The following is a 14,536-nucleotide window of genomic DNA, read 5'->3' as shown; positions in this document are numbered from 1 at the left end:
TTAATTTATTTTTAATTCTCTATGATCATTAGTTTAAGCATATTTATCTGATCACTCATTTCTTTATTCAGCCCATTCTTTTTAGCCTTAAATGACGGCTCTTCCCAAATATACCTCGTTTTTTTGTATCTGTCATTTGGTTTTTAAAGTTGATGTATTTTGTAGGGTACTTGATGATAGATATAATTTTGTGGGTTTTAAAATTTTGGTTTATTTGTATGTTTGTATTTCTCCAGGTGCAGAATTTTCTTGCTGCGTTTAAGACCCATTAGTGGCATTGGGTTGTTTTCTATTCTTATCAAGTTATCTGTTTGACACATTCCCCATATCCATTCACTAATCTATTCAAAAGCAAGGGCTATTGTATCCCTGTAATATTTTCAAGGAGCATAACTTCATAACATGGTCATCACATTGTAAACAAGCATACTGTGAGTATTGCATGGCAATACAGTCCCCTACTGATGAAAAATCGATTGTATTGGAACTAGATCTCTAACTTGACAAGGTGTAAAATATTTACCAAATATTAAGTCAATCTTTAAGGATGATGAAATAAAGTGTCCATAACTCTGCACAAAATCATCAGACCAAATCAAAATCCTTACTTGACCTGTAACATGTCATGATAAAAGTATATACCAATTTTCAAATCAACATCTTCAATCATGACCAAAAAAATTGTAGGAAACAGTGAATTTTCTAAGTCCAAGGACCATAACACTGCACAAAATCATCAGACCATAACAAAATTCATACTTGATCTTTAACTTATCATGATAAAACAATACCCCATATATCAAATCAATATCTTCTATCATTACGAAAAAAAGTGCAGAAAACTGATTAATAGATATACCAATTTTCAAATCAACATCTTCAATCATGACAAAAAACAAACAAAAAATTGTAGAAAACAGTGAATTTTCTAAGTCCAAGGACCATAACTCTGCTCAATATCATCAAAATTCAACTTGATCTATAACTATTTGCTGGACAGACAGATAGACATAAGTCTCCACCGACTTCGTCGGTGTGGAACTAATAACATCTCTGTGAAGGTTGGTCCTATAGTCTAGATTTTTACATAATCATTTTACTGGAGACATTAAATAAAAAATTAAACAAATGTATATTTAAAGAATCTTTATTATACATTCTCTTTTATTACAAATATAACAATTTAATCTCTTTAAGTATCAAAATACATCATGACAGTAGATATAAAATATAAGAGACAGATTAGTAAAAAGGTCCAACCATCTGATGTGGTCTGATTAGTAACCAAAAACCCAACAGAAATTAACTTCGTGGGTTTGCAACACATTTATAGCAAATGTTTTTAATATAATGTATTACTTGTGGCCATTAACCCTGTACAATAAGTATAATTTTTAATTCTGCACTATAAATTTCTGATGCAATTCAATTCTGTTGTGTTTCTATAAATCACAAAAGCCACAGATTTGTCTCATTATGAGGTGCAATTATATATGACCTGCATATATATTAAAAAAGTGTTTTGGAATATTAATTTTATTTATTATTCTTTAACAGTAAATGCTTTTAACAACTGCCACACTTTATAAATCGTATAAATAATCAATGTACAAAAAAAATCAACAACATGATTGGCTACATACATTCATTTAAGCAGAATAACATCATTACACATAAAGATAACACTATCAAAGTTATGTTGTTAACAAGCTGAACATTGAGTAAAACTGAACAACTGATCCCATACGATACCCCTGCTATTAGAATTCATTTCAAAGGAAGTTGATGATTGAGTACTCTGAAAATGCATTACATAGTATAGTACATATATCACATGAAGACTGATAAAACAAATACAGGAAGCTTTTTAATGTAGTTCCCTTAAAAAAATGTGACAAAAATTTCAAATATGGCAATTATGTGCTTTATATGTATTCTATAGAAAGGAAGTGGGGTTTGGATGAATCTGAAATTGCATTACATGGTATAGCATGTTCACATGAAGACATAACAAATTTCAGGAAGCTCATAATTTCAATGGACAGATAGAGGTAAAACTGTATAACCCTTTTTTTTGGAGAAGGCCTATAATAAAGGGTAACACTAATGCGACTTGAACTAAACTAAAGACAGGTACTGCAAAACTATATTTTAAGCAACTTAAGCTATACGTTTTACATGGATAAAATATGACAATAAAATTTGATAATCACATCATTCAAGTAAAGCAATAAACTATATTAAAGGTTGAATTTGTATAACTAATGCTGAACAAATAATGCAATCACATCAAATTCATTGTTGAGTATTCAATTTAATTCGTTGGGTTTCATTTTGTGGCATCTGACAGCGTCAATCTTGGGTGATACATAGGCATGCAATTGGCACATAAAAGTTTAACAAATGAACTAGGAATATTAGAAGAAAATAACTTTTTCTTCAAAAAGTAAGGCTTTGATAAAACATTGAACTTATTATGCCTCAACAAGTACATTGATATTAAAGGGTGTAAATACATCTTAATAACACAAAAATATATTCATACACAATACACATCAAATGAATATACATGTGTATATCTTTTTAAAATAACAGTAAAAATTAACAATGTTTGACAAATGGACAATTAACTTATCTGAGAATATAACAACTACAAACACTAAACATTAGGCTAAATAAGAAGATATACATAAAGGTTAACATCTGCACCAAATATTTGTGAAATTCAATGTTGACATGAAACTGATTTAACAAAATAGTCAAAGTAATAAGACATAAAAAAAACTAGAACTGTGAGTGAAGCAATACTACATGTATTAGAATATTAATTATCTCCCTTTAACAAGTAGAAAAGGGGGATTGTTTTTAAAATGTGTTTATCAATATCCTTCTAGTCTATGATGAGTTAAAATTACAAGGCATATTGACAAACAATTTGATACCTGAATACCCCTCAAAAACTGTTTTGGTAGGATATGAAATTATAAATTGTGATTTATAAAACAATTGAATTTATGGTATTTCAAAAAATCATAAAATTTCATGGGTTCTTATTTTAACACATTAAAAAAAATTAAAAAAATCCTTAGGTATCAAATTGTAGCTTTATTGGAATGACTGGTTGAGGTATAGGTCTGAACTTTATGGACTCAGTCAGTGACCAGTTGATGTTTCAATGATACAAGATAAGTATAAACAGACATAGATTACTATATTACGGCCCAGTCTGTTTTCTGGTCTGTATGTTTGTTTATCCTGCATCAGTTTAAAGTTTTTGGTAATGGTTAGTATCCTGGTCCATAAATATACAGCAAATAAAATAAAATCTTTGGTCAATTATATATAGTTTTGCTCAATCTTGTTTATATATATGTTTGTATGGCTGATGAAAGAAGATCAGCAATGATTTATACTGGTTTATAATGAAGTACAACACACATATTCCATGATTGTCTCTATGTCCACCTGAGCTGACTTTTCAGTGATAACCATGCTGTTCATTCTGAAAAATTAATTTGAATTTATATTATTTTAGTTATAGAAATTCAAGATTGTTTGAGGGAACAAAATTTTGTAATTTTTTACATTTTTTGGCTTCTTTTCTCCAGATCCCACATTTTTGTTCTCCTCAATATCCAACATACCCACTTTTTTGTACCCCATATATCCACATCCACACGTTTTTGTATGCCCTATATCCACATCCTCGCTATTTTTGTACCCCTATAAATCCACATCCCCACTTTTTTGTACCCCTATATCCATATCTCCATATTTTTTTGTATCCCCTAAATCCGCACCCAATTTTTTGTACCACTATATCCACATCCCCATTGGTTAAAAAACGAAAAATCCTTGCTTAAACATCAGCTTTCAATTGAACCACAATCATAAGCCATTTGAAAAAAATAACGTTATATATAAAATATAAGATTTTTTTGGGGTATTTTATGGGATACTTATTTCATGTATATCAACACTGTATCAATCCTTCCTTCCCTAATATAAGGTTATTCACAACACATTTTTTTTCATTCATAAAAGCTGGAGTAAGATACTCAAATAAAATATATACATACTGACACAGCCATACATATCATTTGATAAACAAATTATATTGCATATATAAATCTGACGGTTTAACACTTAAACTGGAAACTAATTTAGCTATTATATCAATTTTTAAACAACATCATTTAATTTAGATAACAGGCCTGTAGTTAGAAGTTGCCAAAAAAAAAGGGGGGGGGGGTGGTGGATACAATCATACTTAACATTAACTGTTATAATTCAAACAGAATGTTGACTTTAACAGTGCTTTTTTTTCAAGGGGGGCTTAACATACTGATAATGATCCATCTATTGCAGCCCATTACCTGATTCTGTAGCAATCTCTGATAAGCCTCATCAGGTCGCTTGGGTAAAGGTCGTCCACTGACCTGTGACTGTCTATCATGATTCTGTGACTGTGTATAGTTTCTTTGTGGTATAGGTGGAGCTGCCTGCGACTGACGAAGTGGTACCTTATCAGGGGTGGGTATTAATTGGGACTGTCTAGGTGGTATTTTATCAACAGATGGAGCCACTGGTTGTGATATCCTCTTTCCTTCAGCATGAGATGGCACATTTCTGCTTATTCTGTTTCCTTTCTAAAATAAAGTATAAAAGTTGGTGTCATAACTGTTTCCTACTGGTTGTAATATCTGTATCATTAGTTTGATTATAATAAAGAACATTCTAACTTTCTGTTTATTATATAGTGTAGTGTTTTTAATTATAATGATAACTTAAGTTTTTTTGCATCTTATCTTAAAACTTTCATTTGCAATAATAAAGCATTTCTCTAATGTTTTTCTAAAACCTTAAAAAATACTATTGTAAATGTATTCAAAGATGAAATAAGGTTACATTTAGTAGCAAAACATTGTAGCTCTAACAAAATGTATGACAGGACTACTATTTTTTTATCCATAAAAGGGAAAGCACAATAAGTGTATACCGGTAGTGTTCAAAATACATTTACACAGTTTGTCAATACATTACAATGAATTTATCCTTCACTAAATTAAAATGTATTGACAAGTTCAGATAAAAAAGTGCTAAGGATCTGGATGAAATATACAAGGATTCTAATGACTAAAAGGGAATCTGAAAATAAAACTAATGAACTAAACCCAAATGAAGTGCTGATATTTTATACAAAATCTAGCTTTAGTATCTCATGCAAGTTTGGGTCCTCAGTGGTCTCAAGTGGTCTAAGTAATTATACTACTGTATTCACTAGCCAATCAACACTGAGGGTTTTAGTTCAAACCCCGCCAGTATGGATGTACTTAACTCAATCTTATTTGACTAGGATTGACAGTTTTCATATTGAAGGTAGAGAGATTTTTCTAGGCACTGTGGTTTCTTCCACCAATAAAAACTGGCCAAAATGAAATAGCACAAAAGTGGCACTTAAAAGTGGTGTTAAAACACCAAAAATCATTCAATCAATCTCATGCAGGTTAAATTTCTTAAGGAAAATGTATAATTTATATTTTTAATTTTCAACAAAAACTTCATCAAACTAATATTAAAATCCAAAATCTTATATTCTGGTTTTGGGATGTTGTTTTTCAAACAGAATTATTCAATTCAGCAAAGCATTTAAGAAGTGAGCTCCGTTGTTTATTTAATATTGTAATGATAAGAGAAATTATTGTATCTAATGTGAAGATACACTTTTCTGCTTAAAAGTAGTCTTTAATAACTGCAATATCTTTATATTGTTAATTCAGTTAGGCCAACTAAAATTAATTAGTAGATTTTCATCCAAATTTTTGAAAAAAATGGGGCGGGTGGGAGGATTTTATTTTTTAAATTTTATTTCATATGAAACCCTCGTCACGAGTTCTTCATACCGCGGAGTATATGCTAGTGGAAAACAAGTTGTATAATGTATATACATGCTGTATAAGGAATCCTACACTATTTTTTAAACTCTTAAATAAAAATCCCTGATTGGCAACCACTGTTATACATGTAATTTCCGCTTTAGAAACCTATTTATAGTATACATCAAAAAGAAGAGAAATGCTCTCTTCAGTTGGACTATACCTACACCAAATTTATTTTGCTTTCTAAGCAATGGTTTGTAGTCCCCATAAAATCAATAAAATGTATTGGTACAATTGTATGCAACACAAGTATTATGAGTACAGAATAAAATTTAAACTCGGTGTTGAAAGTAATTATGATGTAAAACATGAACTTAACCAAAAAGTAGTTGTTGTTTAATGACTAAATTGAGGGTATTGGGACAGTTACAGAAGGTGTTTTCTGTTTGTCAACAAAAACAACAGCCATGGGTAAATATAAGGGCTTGTTATAATTAAAATGCGTGTTTGTCGACTTTTTTTCTCAATATCCGGTCATAAATCAAATAAGTTCGTGCTTGTGTCAATTTCTTTAATCCAGTCATGTTTTTTTGTACCAATTTGTTCTACAATTCTTGCGCTTTGGAAAACATTCAGTCCAAATTTCCTGACACAAAGTCATTGTATAAATAAAGTAAAAAACACGGTTTTCGATTCACTTGTTACAAGGATTTACTATACAAATCCTTGCTTGTGACTACCGCAATTTGCGTTCAAGGACAAGGAGTTTTACTCGTAACTCGAATATTTCATGCCCTTCTCGTTATCAATCTCTATTCTCGGTAGATGATGTTGTCATCATAGAGGAGCAGCAGAATATGTCGACTTAATCATTTTCGTTAGATTACTCGAAGAAATACAAAATCTAAATTTGAAACAGGAAGTTTTGAATGAAACGAAATTATCGATGGTTCCCGGTAACGGACATGAACAAAATCCGGAAATCATATTTTTGTTAAATAAAAAAAATCGGGGCAGGACGATTTCAGAGGGGCGGGCGGGGATGAAAATCTAGCAATTAATTTTAATTGGCCTTACCTGCCCATTTTAAAAATGAACAAGAATGTGTCCAAAGTACACGGATGCCCCACTCCCACTATCATTTTCCATGTTCAATGGACCGTGAAATTGGATAAAAAATACAATTAGGCATTAAAATTAGAAAGATAATATCATAGGGAACATTTGTACTAAGTTTCAAGTTGATTGGACTTCAACTTCATCAAAAACTACCTTGACCAAAAACTTTAACCTGAAACATGCACTTTCATTTTCTATGTTCAGTGGACCGTGAAATTGGGGTCAAAAGTTTAATTTGGCTTTAAAATTAGAAAGATCATATCATAAGGAACATGTGTACTAAGTTTCAAGTTGATTGGACTTCAACTTCATCAAAAACTACCTTGACCAAAAACTTTAACCTGAAGCGGGACAGACGGACGAACGAACGAACAGACGAATGAACGAACAGACTGACGGACGAACGAACGAACGGACGCACAGACCAGAAAACATAATGCCCCTCTACTATCGTAGGGTGGGGCATAAAAAATGAAGGATTTATTCTAGCAGCCCTAACCTATAAACATGGCAATACATGCTATACAACAACACATAAATGACAAACCACTTAAATAGCATAATGTATTTGTAAATCAAAATGGATGATCTAATATCAATACCGTGCTAATACTGTAAACCAGCTTATTCTCTCAGATACTTTATTTTGCGTTTATCCCTTTCTGGTCTACTTCACAGCAGTTTAATTTCAAGATTTTCTTATTTACCTGATGAAGTAAGATATGGAAAGATCCAAGTTCTACATTTTTTGTGACGATTTATAATTGCATTAATTTTCTTCTAGTTAAATTTTAAAAGTTGGTTTACAGTATAGCTTTGCATCCATTTAAGGTAGCACAATACAAAGATTTTATAACTCCAACTCCCAAGTTTTAAAATGCTGTAACTTTCTTAATAATGCTTGAAAATTTATAAAAGTGGTAGTTTTGGATAGCTAACAGATTACTCTTTCAAATAAACGCAATGTTAGTATTATGCAACAATTATGTAACCAATTATAATGTTAACTGTGTCTAAAATATTTTTCACCAAATTTCCACTTTCAAATGAAATTAGCTTCTGCATAGGTATCCCTAGAGGGTTGATTTTGTTATATGTTGTTCCTATGGCCATTATCTACAAAAGGGTGTCTCAGATTTCAGATAGAATGTATAGAACAAATTTTACACCTAATTAAACATTATCTTCTTTTATGTGGTTTGGATGTTTACACAGTAATTTGAGATTTATGAGAGAATGGAATACAATAGAGACAATCTGAGACACCCTTTTGAAGCCCATGATGTGTTGATTAAGATTTTGTTAAAAAATTTTGTATAGTTAAAGAGATGATAGAGCTAAATTCATACAAGTGAACTTACCCAGATTTTGCCACTAATTACATAATAATTGATTACATAATGATTGCATAATAAAAATATTGAATTCATTTAAATGATTAATCTTTTATCTATCTATATATACCTCTTTTATTATTTTCTATGCATTCAAAAGAAAGTTACAGCATTTCAAAGGTTAGTGATTGGAAGTTAAAAAATCTTTGTATTGTGCTACCTTAACAATTTACAATGAGGAATAAAATCTGAACAGCAACCATGATACAGTTACACTGCAGTAAAACTAGCAAAGAAAAACATATGAAAGCAATGATATTTAACAATAGGTTTAGTTCTCAGCAAATTCCACAAGCTTAAAGCAGGTGAAGAATAAATATCTTACTATAGCTGCTGATTGTCTCTGTCTGGTATATACAGGCTGTAAACAATATAGACAACTTCAGATACAATTATATCTAAATATGTCAGTATGATTATTATAGTTCTGTGGCTATTTGATGTGTTAACAGTAAAGTTTTAGAAGAAGGAAACGGTAAAAAAAAATTGAAAATCAAAAGCAACCTTTTTATTATTTTTCTTTAAGGTGGTACCTAACACTACAGGGAGATAACTCTGTAAAGTCAGCTAAATGTTTTAATTACATTGTGTTGTAAAAGGAATATTAAGCTTCTCAATGATCAAAATAGGTGTTTGTCAAACTACTATATAACCAGTGTAATTTTTCTGACAAAACGGTTGGTTAAAACTTTTTGAAATTTTTATATTTTTGTTAAAGGGTAAAAGTAAATACTTTGACAAAATTTTATGAAAATTAAAAGGGCCAAATTAATTTGAGTGAAAGTGTTGGGTACCACTTTAAAAACAAAAGAACAGTTTGAAAATATAGAGATACTTAGTAAAATAATTACTGTTAGTATTAGTTAACCTGAAGCTCTAGAAACACACGTTATAGTCTATATTTATTTTGTGAACAGGAAAATATTGTATAACCAACCTTTTTCTGTTCTTCTTCAAGAGTAAAATAAAAGTTCTCTCCCATAAGATCCTGGTAATCACATTCCCCATGTTCCTGTAACAAAACAAGATTAAACTAAAAGTTCTCTCCCATAAGATCCTGGTAATCACTTTCCCCATGTTCCTGTAACAAAAACAAGAGTAAAATAAAAGTTCTCTCCCATAAGATCCTGGTAATCACATTCCCCATGTTCCTGTAACAAAACAAGATTAAACTAAAAGTTCTCTCCCATAAGATCCTGGTAATCACATTCCCCATGTTCCTGTAACAAAACAAGAGTAAAATAAAAGTTCTCTCCCATAAGATCCTGGTAATCACATTCTCCATGTTCCTGTAACAAAACAAGATTAAACTAAAAGTTCTCTCCCATAAGATCCTGGTAATCACATTCCCCATGTTCCTGTAACAAAACAAGAGTAAAATAAAAGTTATCTCCCATAAGATCCTGGTAATCACATTCTCCATGTTCCTGTAACAAAAACAAGAGTAAAATAAAAGTTCTCTCCCATAAGATCCTGGTAATCACATTCCCCATGTTCCTGTAACAAAAACAAGAGTAAAATAAAAGTTCTCTCCCATAAGATCCTGGTAATCACATTCCCCATGTTCCTGTAACAAAACAAGAGTAAAATAAAAGTTCTCTCCCATAAGATCCTGGTAATCACATTCCCCATGTTCCTGTAACAAAACAAGAGTAAAATAAAAGTTCTCTCCCATAAGATCCTGGTAATCACATTCCCCATGTTCCTGTAACAAAAACAAGAGTAAAATAAAAGTTCTCTCCCATAAGATCCTGGTAATCACTTTCCCCATGTTCCTGTAACAAAACAAGAGTAAAATAAAAGTTCTCTCCCATAAGATCCTGGTAATCACATTCCCCATGTTCCTGTAACAAAAACAAGAGTAAAATAAAAGTTCTCTCCCATAAGATCCTGGTAATCACATTCCCCATGTTCCTGTAACAAAAACAAGAGTAAAATAAAAGTTCTCTCCCATAAGATCCTGGTAATCACATTCCCCATGTTCCCGTAACAAAACAAGAGTAAAATAAAAGTTCTCTCCCATAAGATCCTGGTAATCACATTCCCCATGTTCCTGTAACAAAAACAAGAGTAAACTAAAAGTTCTCTCCCATAAGATCCTGGTAATCACATTCCCCATTAGGCGAGTGTAATATTTGAAAAAGACGTCTATTTAAGGACTTTAATGCACCCACCTAACACACGGCTAATTTCTTTTTTATATGAAAGAATAATGATTTAACTTTGATTTTTGCCCGGTCGTCACAAAATCGTACGGTGCAGTTTTTGAAAAATTGACGTTTATTTCAGAAATTAGTTGAAAATTGTAAAAATACGACATGTTTTTCAAACAAAAGAAATTAGTCGTATCTCTTCTTTTAGACAGAATAATTAAGTGAATTAGATTCTTAAAATAATGAAAAACAATATTTACAACTATAACTCCGCATGCTTTTGCATTCCTTCTAAATATTTGACATTTTGTACGAAAATTTTCATAATCCTGACCTTTTCGGATCTACAATAAAAATTTTATTAAATGCTTTTGCACTCGATCCGTTTTAGAACACACCAAATCACTCATCAGTTATCGTTTTTTCATTCAAGATCAAGGCTTTATCTCAACATTTCTTAAAATCACGAATTTCTGTAATTTTATGATGTTGGGTAACATCACTATAGTTTCCGGAATCCCTTATCTATTTAGTTATCGTTTTTTTACTGAATATATTAGTCGATTTCCGTGTACTTAATAGTGCTATTAGAGTACGATAAATCATATTTAAACGGTTCTATTTCTATCTTGAACTTCAGTGGAGCTTAAATAGATATAAAATCGTCCGAAAATAAGATCAAATCAAAGTAAAACATAGTTTTTGAGTTCTGTAGAATTCACCCATTTCTAAATAAGGAATCGTATCGGAAAATTGTAGAAAATCTTCCGAGTCGTGTCAAATTTTCACAGTCCAGTTCACAATGAAACCCTTCCTAAGCTAAAGAGCAAAAAATATCCATTGATTGACAACAGATGCATAGTCTGTCATGTATTTACTACATAGAAACTATGTAGTTAAACACTAAAATGAAGATACAGTTGTATTGCCGCAGTGGGGAAACGAAAAGATAAAGTTTACAGACTGGTCGATGAATATGAAAAAATGAAAACATCCCATTTGAACATACAAAATATCATAAGAGTTGCTATGAATATTTCAAAAGTAAGTACAACCTATCAGCTTCTGTTTTGTCTGTACAAAGACTTTGTACTACATGTACCAATTCTACCGACCAGTCTCTTCTCATATATCAACGAGGGCAGAAGATCTACAACTCATTCTGAATTGTCTGTTTGTATATTTTACAAATGTATAAAGCCTATAAGCAAGTTACACAACTTCATAAGGTATCCTCTGAGTAGCAAACTCAAGCTGTATTGAGTGTTAATACATATATCTCCTACAATATATATAAAAAAGAAGATGTGATATGATTGCCAATGAGACAACTATCCACAAAAGACCAAAATGACACAAACATTAACAACTATAGGTCACCGTACGGCCTTCAACAATGAGCAAAGCCCATACCGCATAGTCAGCTATAAAAGGTTTCGATAAGACAATGTAAAACAATTCAAACGAGAAAACTAACGGCCTTATTTATGTAAAAAAAATGAACGAAAAACAAATATGTAACACATAAACAAACGACAACCACTGAATTACATGTACAGGCTCCTGACTTGGGACAGGCACATACATAAATAATGTGGCGGGGTTAACATGTTAACGGGATTCAAACCCTCCCCCTAACCTTGGACAGTGGTATAACAGTACAACATAAGAACGAACTATAAAAATCAGTTGAAAAAGGCTTAACTCATCAGATGGACACAAATACAAGTGGACGTAATGATCTGACTTACAAAATAACTTGTGATAATTTTACTATTAAATCTGTATACTATTGAGCTTGCATCGCTAAATATTACTACAAAATTTGAAGTGAGAAAGTATAGAGCTATTTTATTCTGAACATAAAACAGCTTTTACTAACATTTCGACGATTAAAGATGACGTGCCTGTACACAAGGAAGTATTCTGGTTAACAACTTTAATTACTTAATTTATGCCGAGGATCGCTGCCGAGAAAACTAAATAACATATTATCAGCTTCAACAAATATTAAAAATATATGGTCAATTTATAGTTACAATGTACATGTATACAGCCTTAACAAGGCCAAGGTACATCCAATATTGTATACAGTAGCTCTATAATTTTGTCTTATTCTTTTTACCTCTTTTTCATTTCGATTTGTCATTACAAATGCACCGTATTTGTGGACACACCTTTGATAACTATTAACAAGTTTGACTGAGAAAAATGGAAATGGGGCATACATTCTACATGGCATTATTTTTCTTCTGGGGGTCAAAATTTTATCCAAGACAATGTCAACCTAACTACAGAAACAATAAAAGTTCTCTGCATGACTTTGGTTGGTTAAAAGGCAATATCGGTCCGGTATGATGTTATGCAACTTTCTACAAGATTTGATCTGTTCACGCAAGGGGGGGGGGGGGGGTTTGAGATTGCAAAAACATGTTTAACCCCGCCTCAATTTTGCGCCTGTCCCAAGTCAGGAGCCCCTGGCCTTTTTTTATTTTTGTATGATTTTTTGTTTTAATTTCTTGAGTATATTTCAAAGCTTAGTATGACGTCCATTATCTTTTCAAACTAGTACATTTTTGTTTAGGGGCCAGCTGAAGAACGCCTCCGGGTTTGGGAGTTTCTTGCTGCATTGATGACCCATTGGTGGTCGTCGGCCGTTGTCTGCTTTTTGAACGGGTTGGTGTCTCTTTGACAAATCCCTCATGTCCATTTCCAATTTTTAATTCAATCTGTATATAGTAGATCTTGTGTCCGCTTTGAGCAAAACCTCTGTTGTACTGGTATATGGCCATGCCAAGGAAGTTGTCTTTGTATGGATATTTTGACCGATAAGAATGATGAGATTACAAGTTAAAATGAAGCTATAATATTCCGATATCGCAATATTCCGACACCTAAATGGTCCTACATCCCATTGGTCCGACGTTTCGATCATTTAGGTTATACGCTAACGGGATTTTAACATAAGAAAGCCAAATAAAAGGTTCAATATTAGGATAACCTTGTCCTCCGTTTGAAGCGGCGAAACAAGATATAAAAAAGTAATACGTAGTGCCAAAGTAGCCCGAAGGTCATCACTAGCGTAATTTAAAATAAGTACAAACTCCTTTGTCAAGTGTTGTTTGATTAATAAGATATCTCAAGATACACGGCGACCGACTAAAGTAAAATCAAACACAGTTTAACGTACAATGAGTGGTCATATTTTCCTTGTGATGTTTTATATTAAAATTGTCAATTTGATGATATAAATATACTAGTAGCACTTTACTCATTTTAGTAATGTTAGTTAGTGCTCTTGTCATATCTGATTTAGTGACGTAAATGAAATTGCGGTATGATCCAGACTCAACATATTGCACTACAATAATAAAAAAAAATCCTCCCTATGGTTGTCTGATCTTGAAGCGGTTGGTAGGCTTTCAAACTAACCGGAGACCATACGCTTCCTCAATTTTAATGTACAGCTCATCATGGGACTTTCTAAACAATTAAAAATACGTCAAATGTTATATTTTCCCCTTGCTTCAAATATTTTGTTTCGAATTATTTATATCAAATTTGCAGATATATGTTTGTAAATACGTGCAATCAAATGATATGGAGGTATTATAAGATTTAGATAATGCAAGGGCGACTACAGATACATTTGTGTGACTTAATGGTTGATTTTCAAAGACTCCGAGAGAAAACGTTAAGTAACATGCGTTACCGTTAAAATCAACCAAAATTAATTAATACTATGATAGAAATATATTTTCCCAACAGTAATACAGCATTCCTATAAAATTGTTTCATTTTTGTATTTGTTTTGACTCGATTTTTCTACTGGATGTATCCGTGAATTGAAATTGCACCCATGACCTTTGACCTCGATTTTTAAAAAAATGCACCATAATTTCTTTTGACGACCGGGATATTTAGAAAGTACACATTCTTAGCTTTCCAGTGATATATAATTTAGCCGTGTGTTAGGTAGGTGCATTAAAAA

At 31.8% G+C, this 14,536-nt stretch overlaps 1 protein-coding gene across 2 annotated transcripts in view; it reads right to left on the bottom strand.

The window, feature by feature from the left end:
* Nucleotides 1-1,131: 1,131 nt before the first annotated feature.
* LOC139521825 (myosin-IIIb-like) overlaps nt 1,132-14,536 on the bottom strand; it is a 60,588-nt gene continuing 47,183 nt past the window's right edge. Inside the window, exons 27-30 of one of the 2 annotated variants that reach the window (XM_071315468.1) lie at nt 9,330-9,404; nt 8,718-8,753; nt 4,377-4,649; nt 1,132-3,502 (exon numbers count right to left, since the gene is read on the bottom strand). In XM_071315468.1, the coding sequence (XP_071171569.1) occupies nt 3,479-3,502; nt 4,377-4,649; nt 8,718-8,753; nt 9,330-9,404 (408 nt within the window). In that variant the 3' untranslated portion in view covers nt 1,132-3,478. The remainder of the gene's footprint in view (nt 3,503-4,376; nt 4,650-8,717; nt 8,754-9,329; nt 9,405-14,536) is intronic. The other variant, XM_071315469.1, reaches the window with a different exon arrangement.

Source organism: Mytilus edulis, chromosome 4 (genome assembly GCF_963676685.1).
Source record: "Mytilus edulis chromosome 4, xbMytEdul2.2, whole genome shotgun sequence".
In the NCBI taxonomy this organism is placed as follows: domain Eukaryota; kingdom Metazoa; phylum Mollusca; class Bivalvia; order Mytilida; family Mytilidae; genus Mytilus; species Mytilus edulis.
The sequence above is the reverse complement of the archived record's forward strand: the minus strand, read 5'-3'. Positions and strand labels throughout refer to the sequence as shown.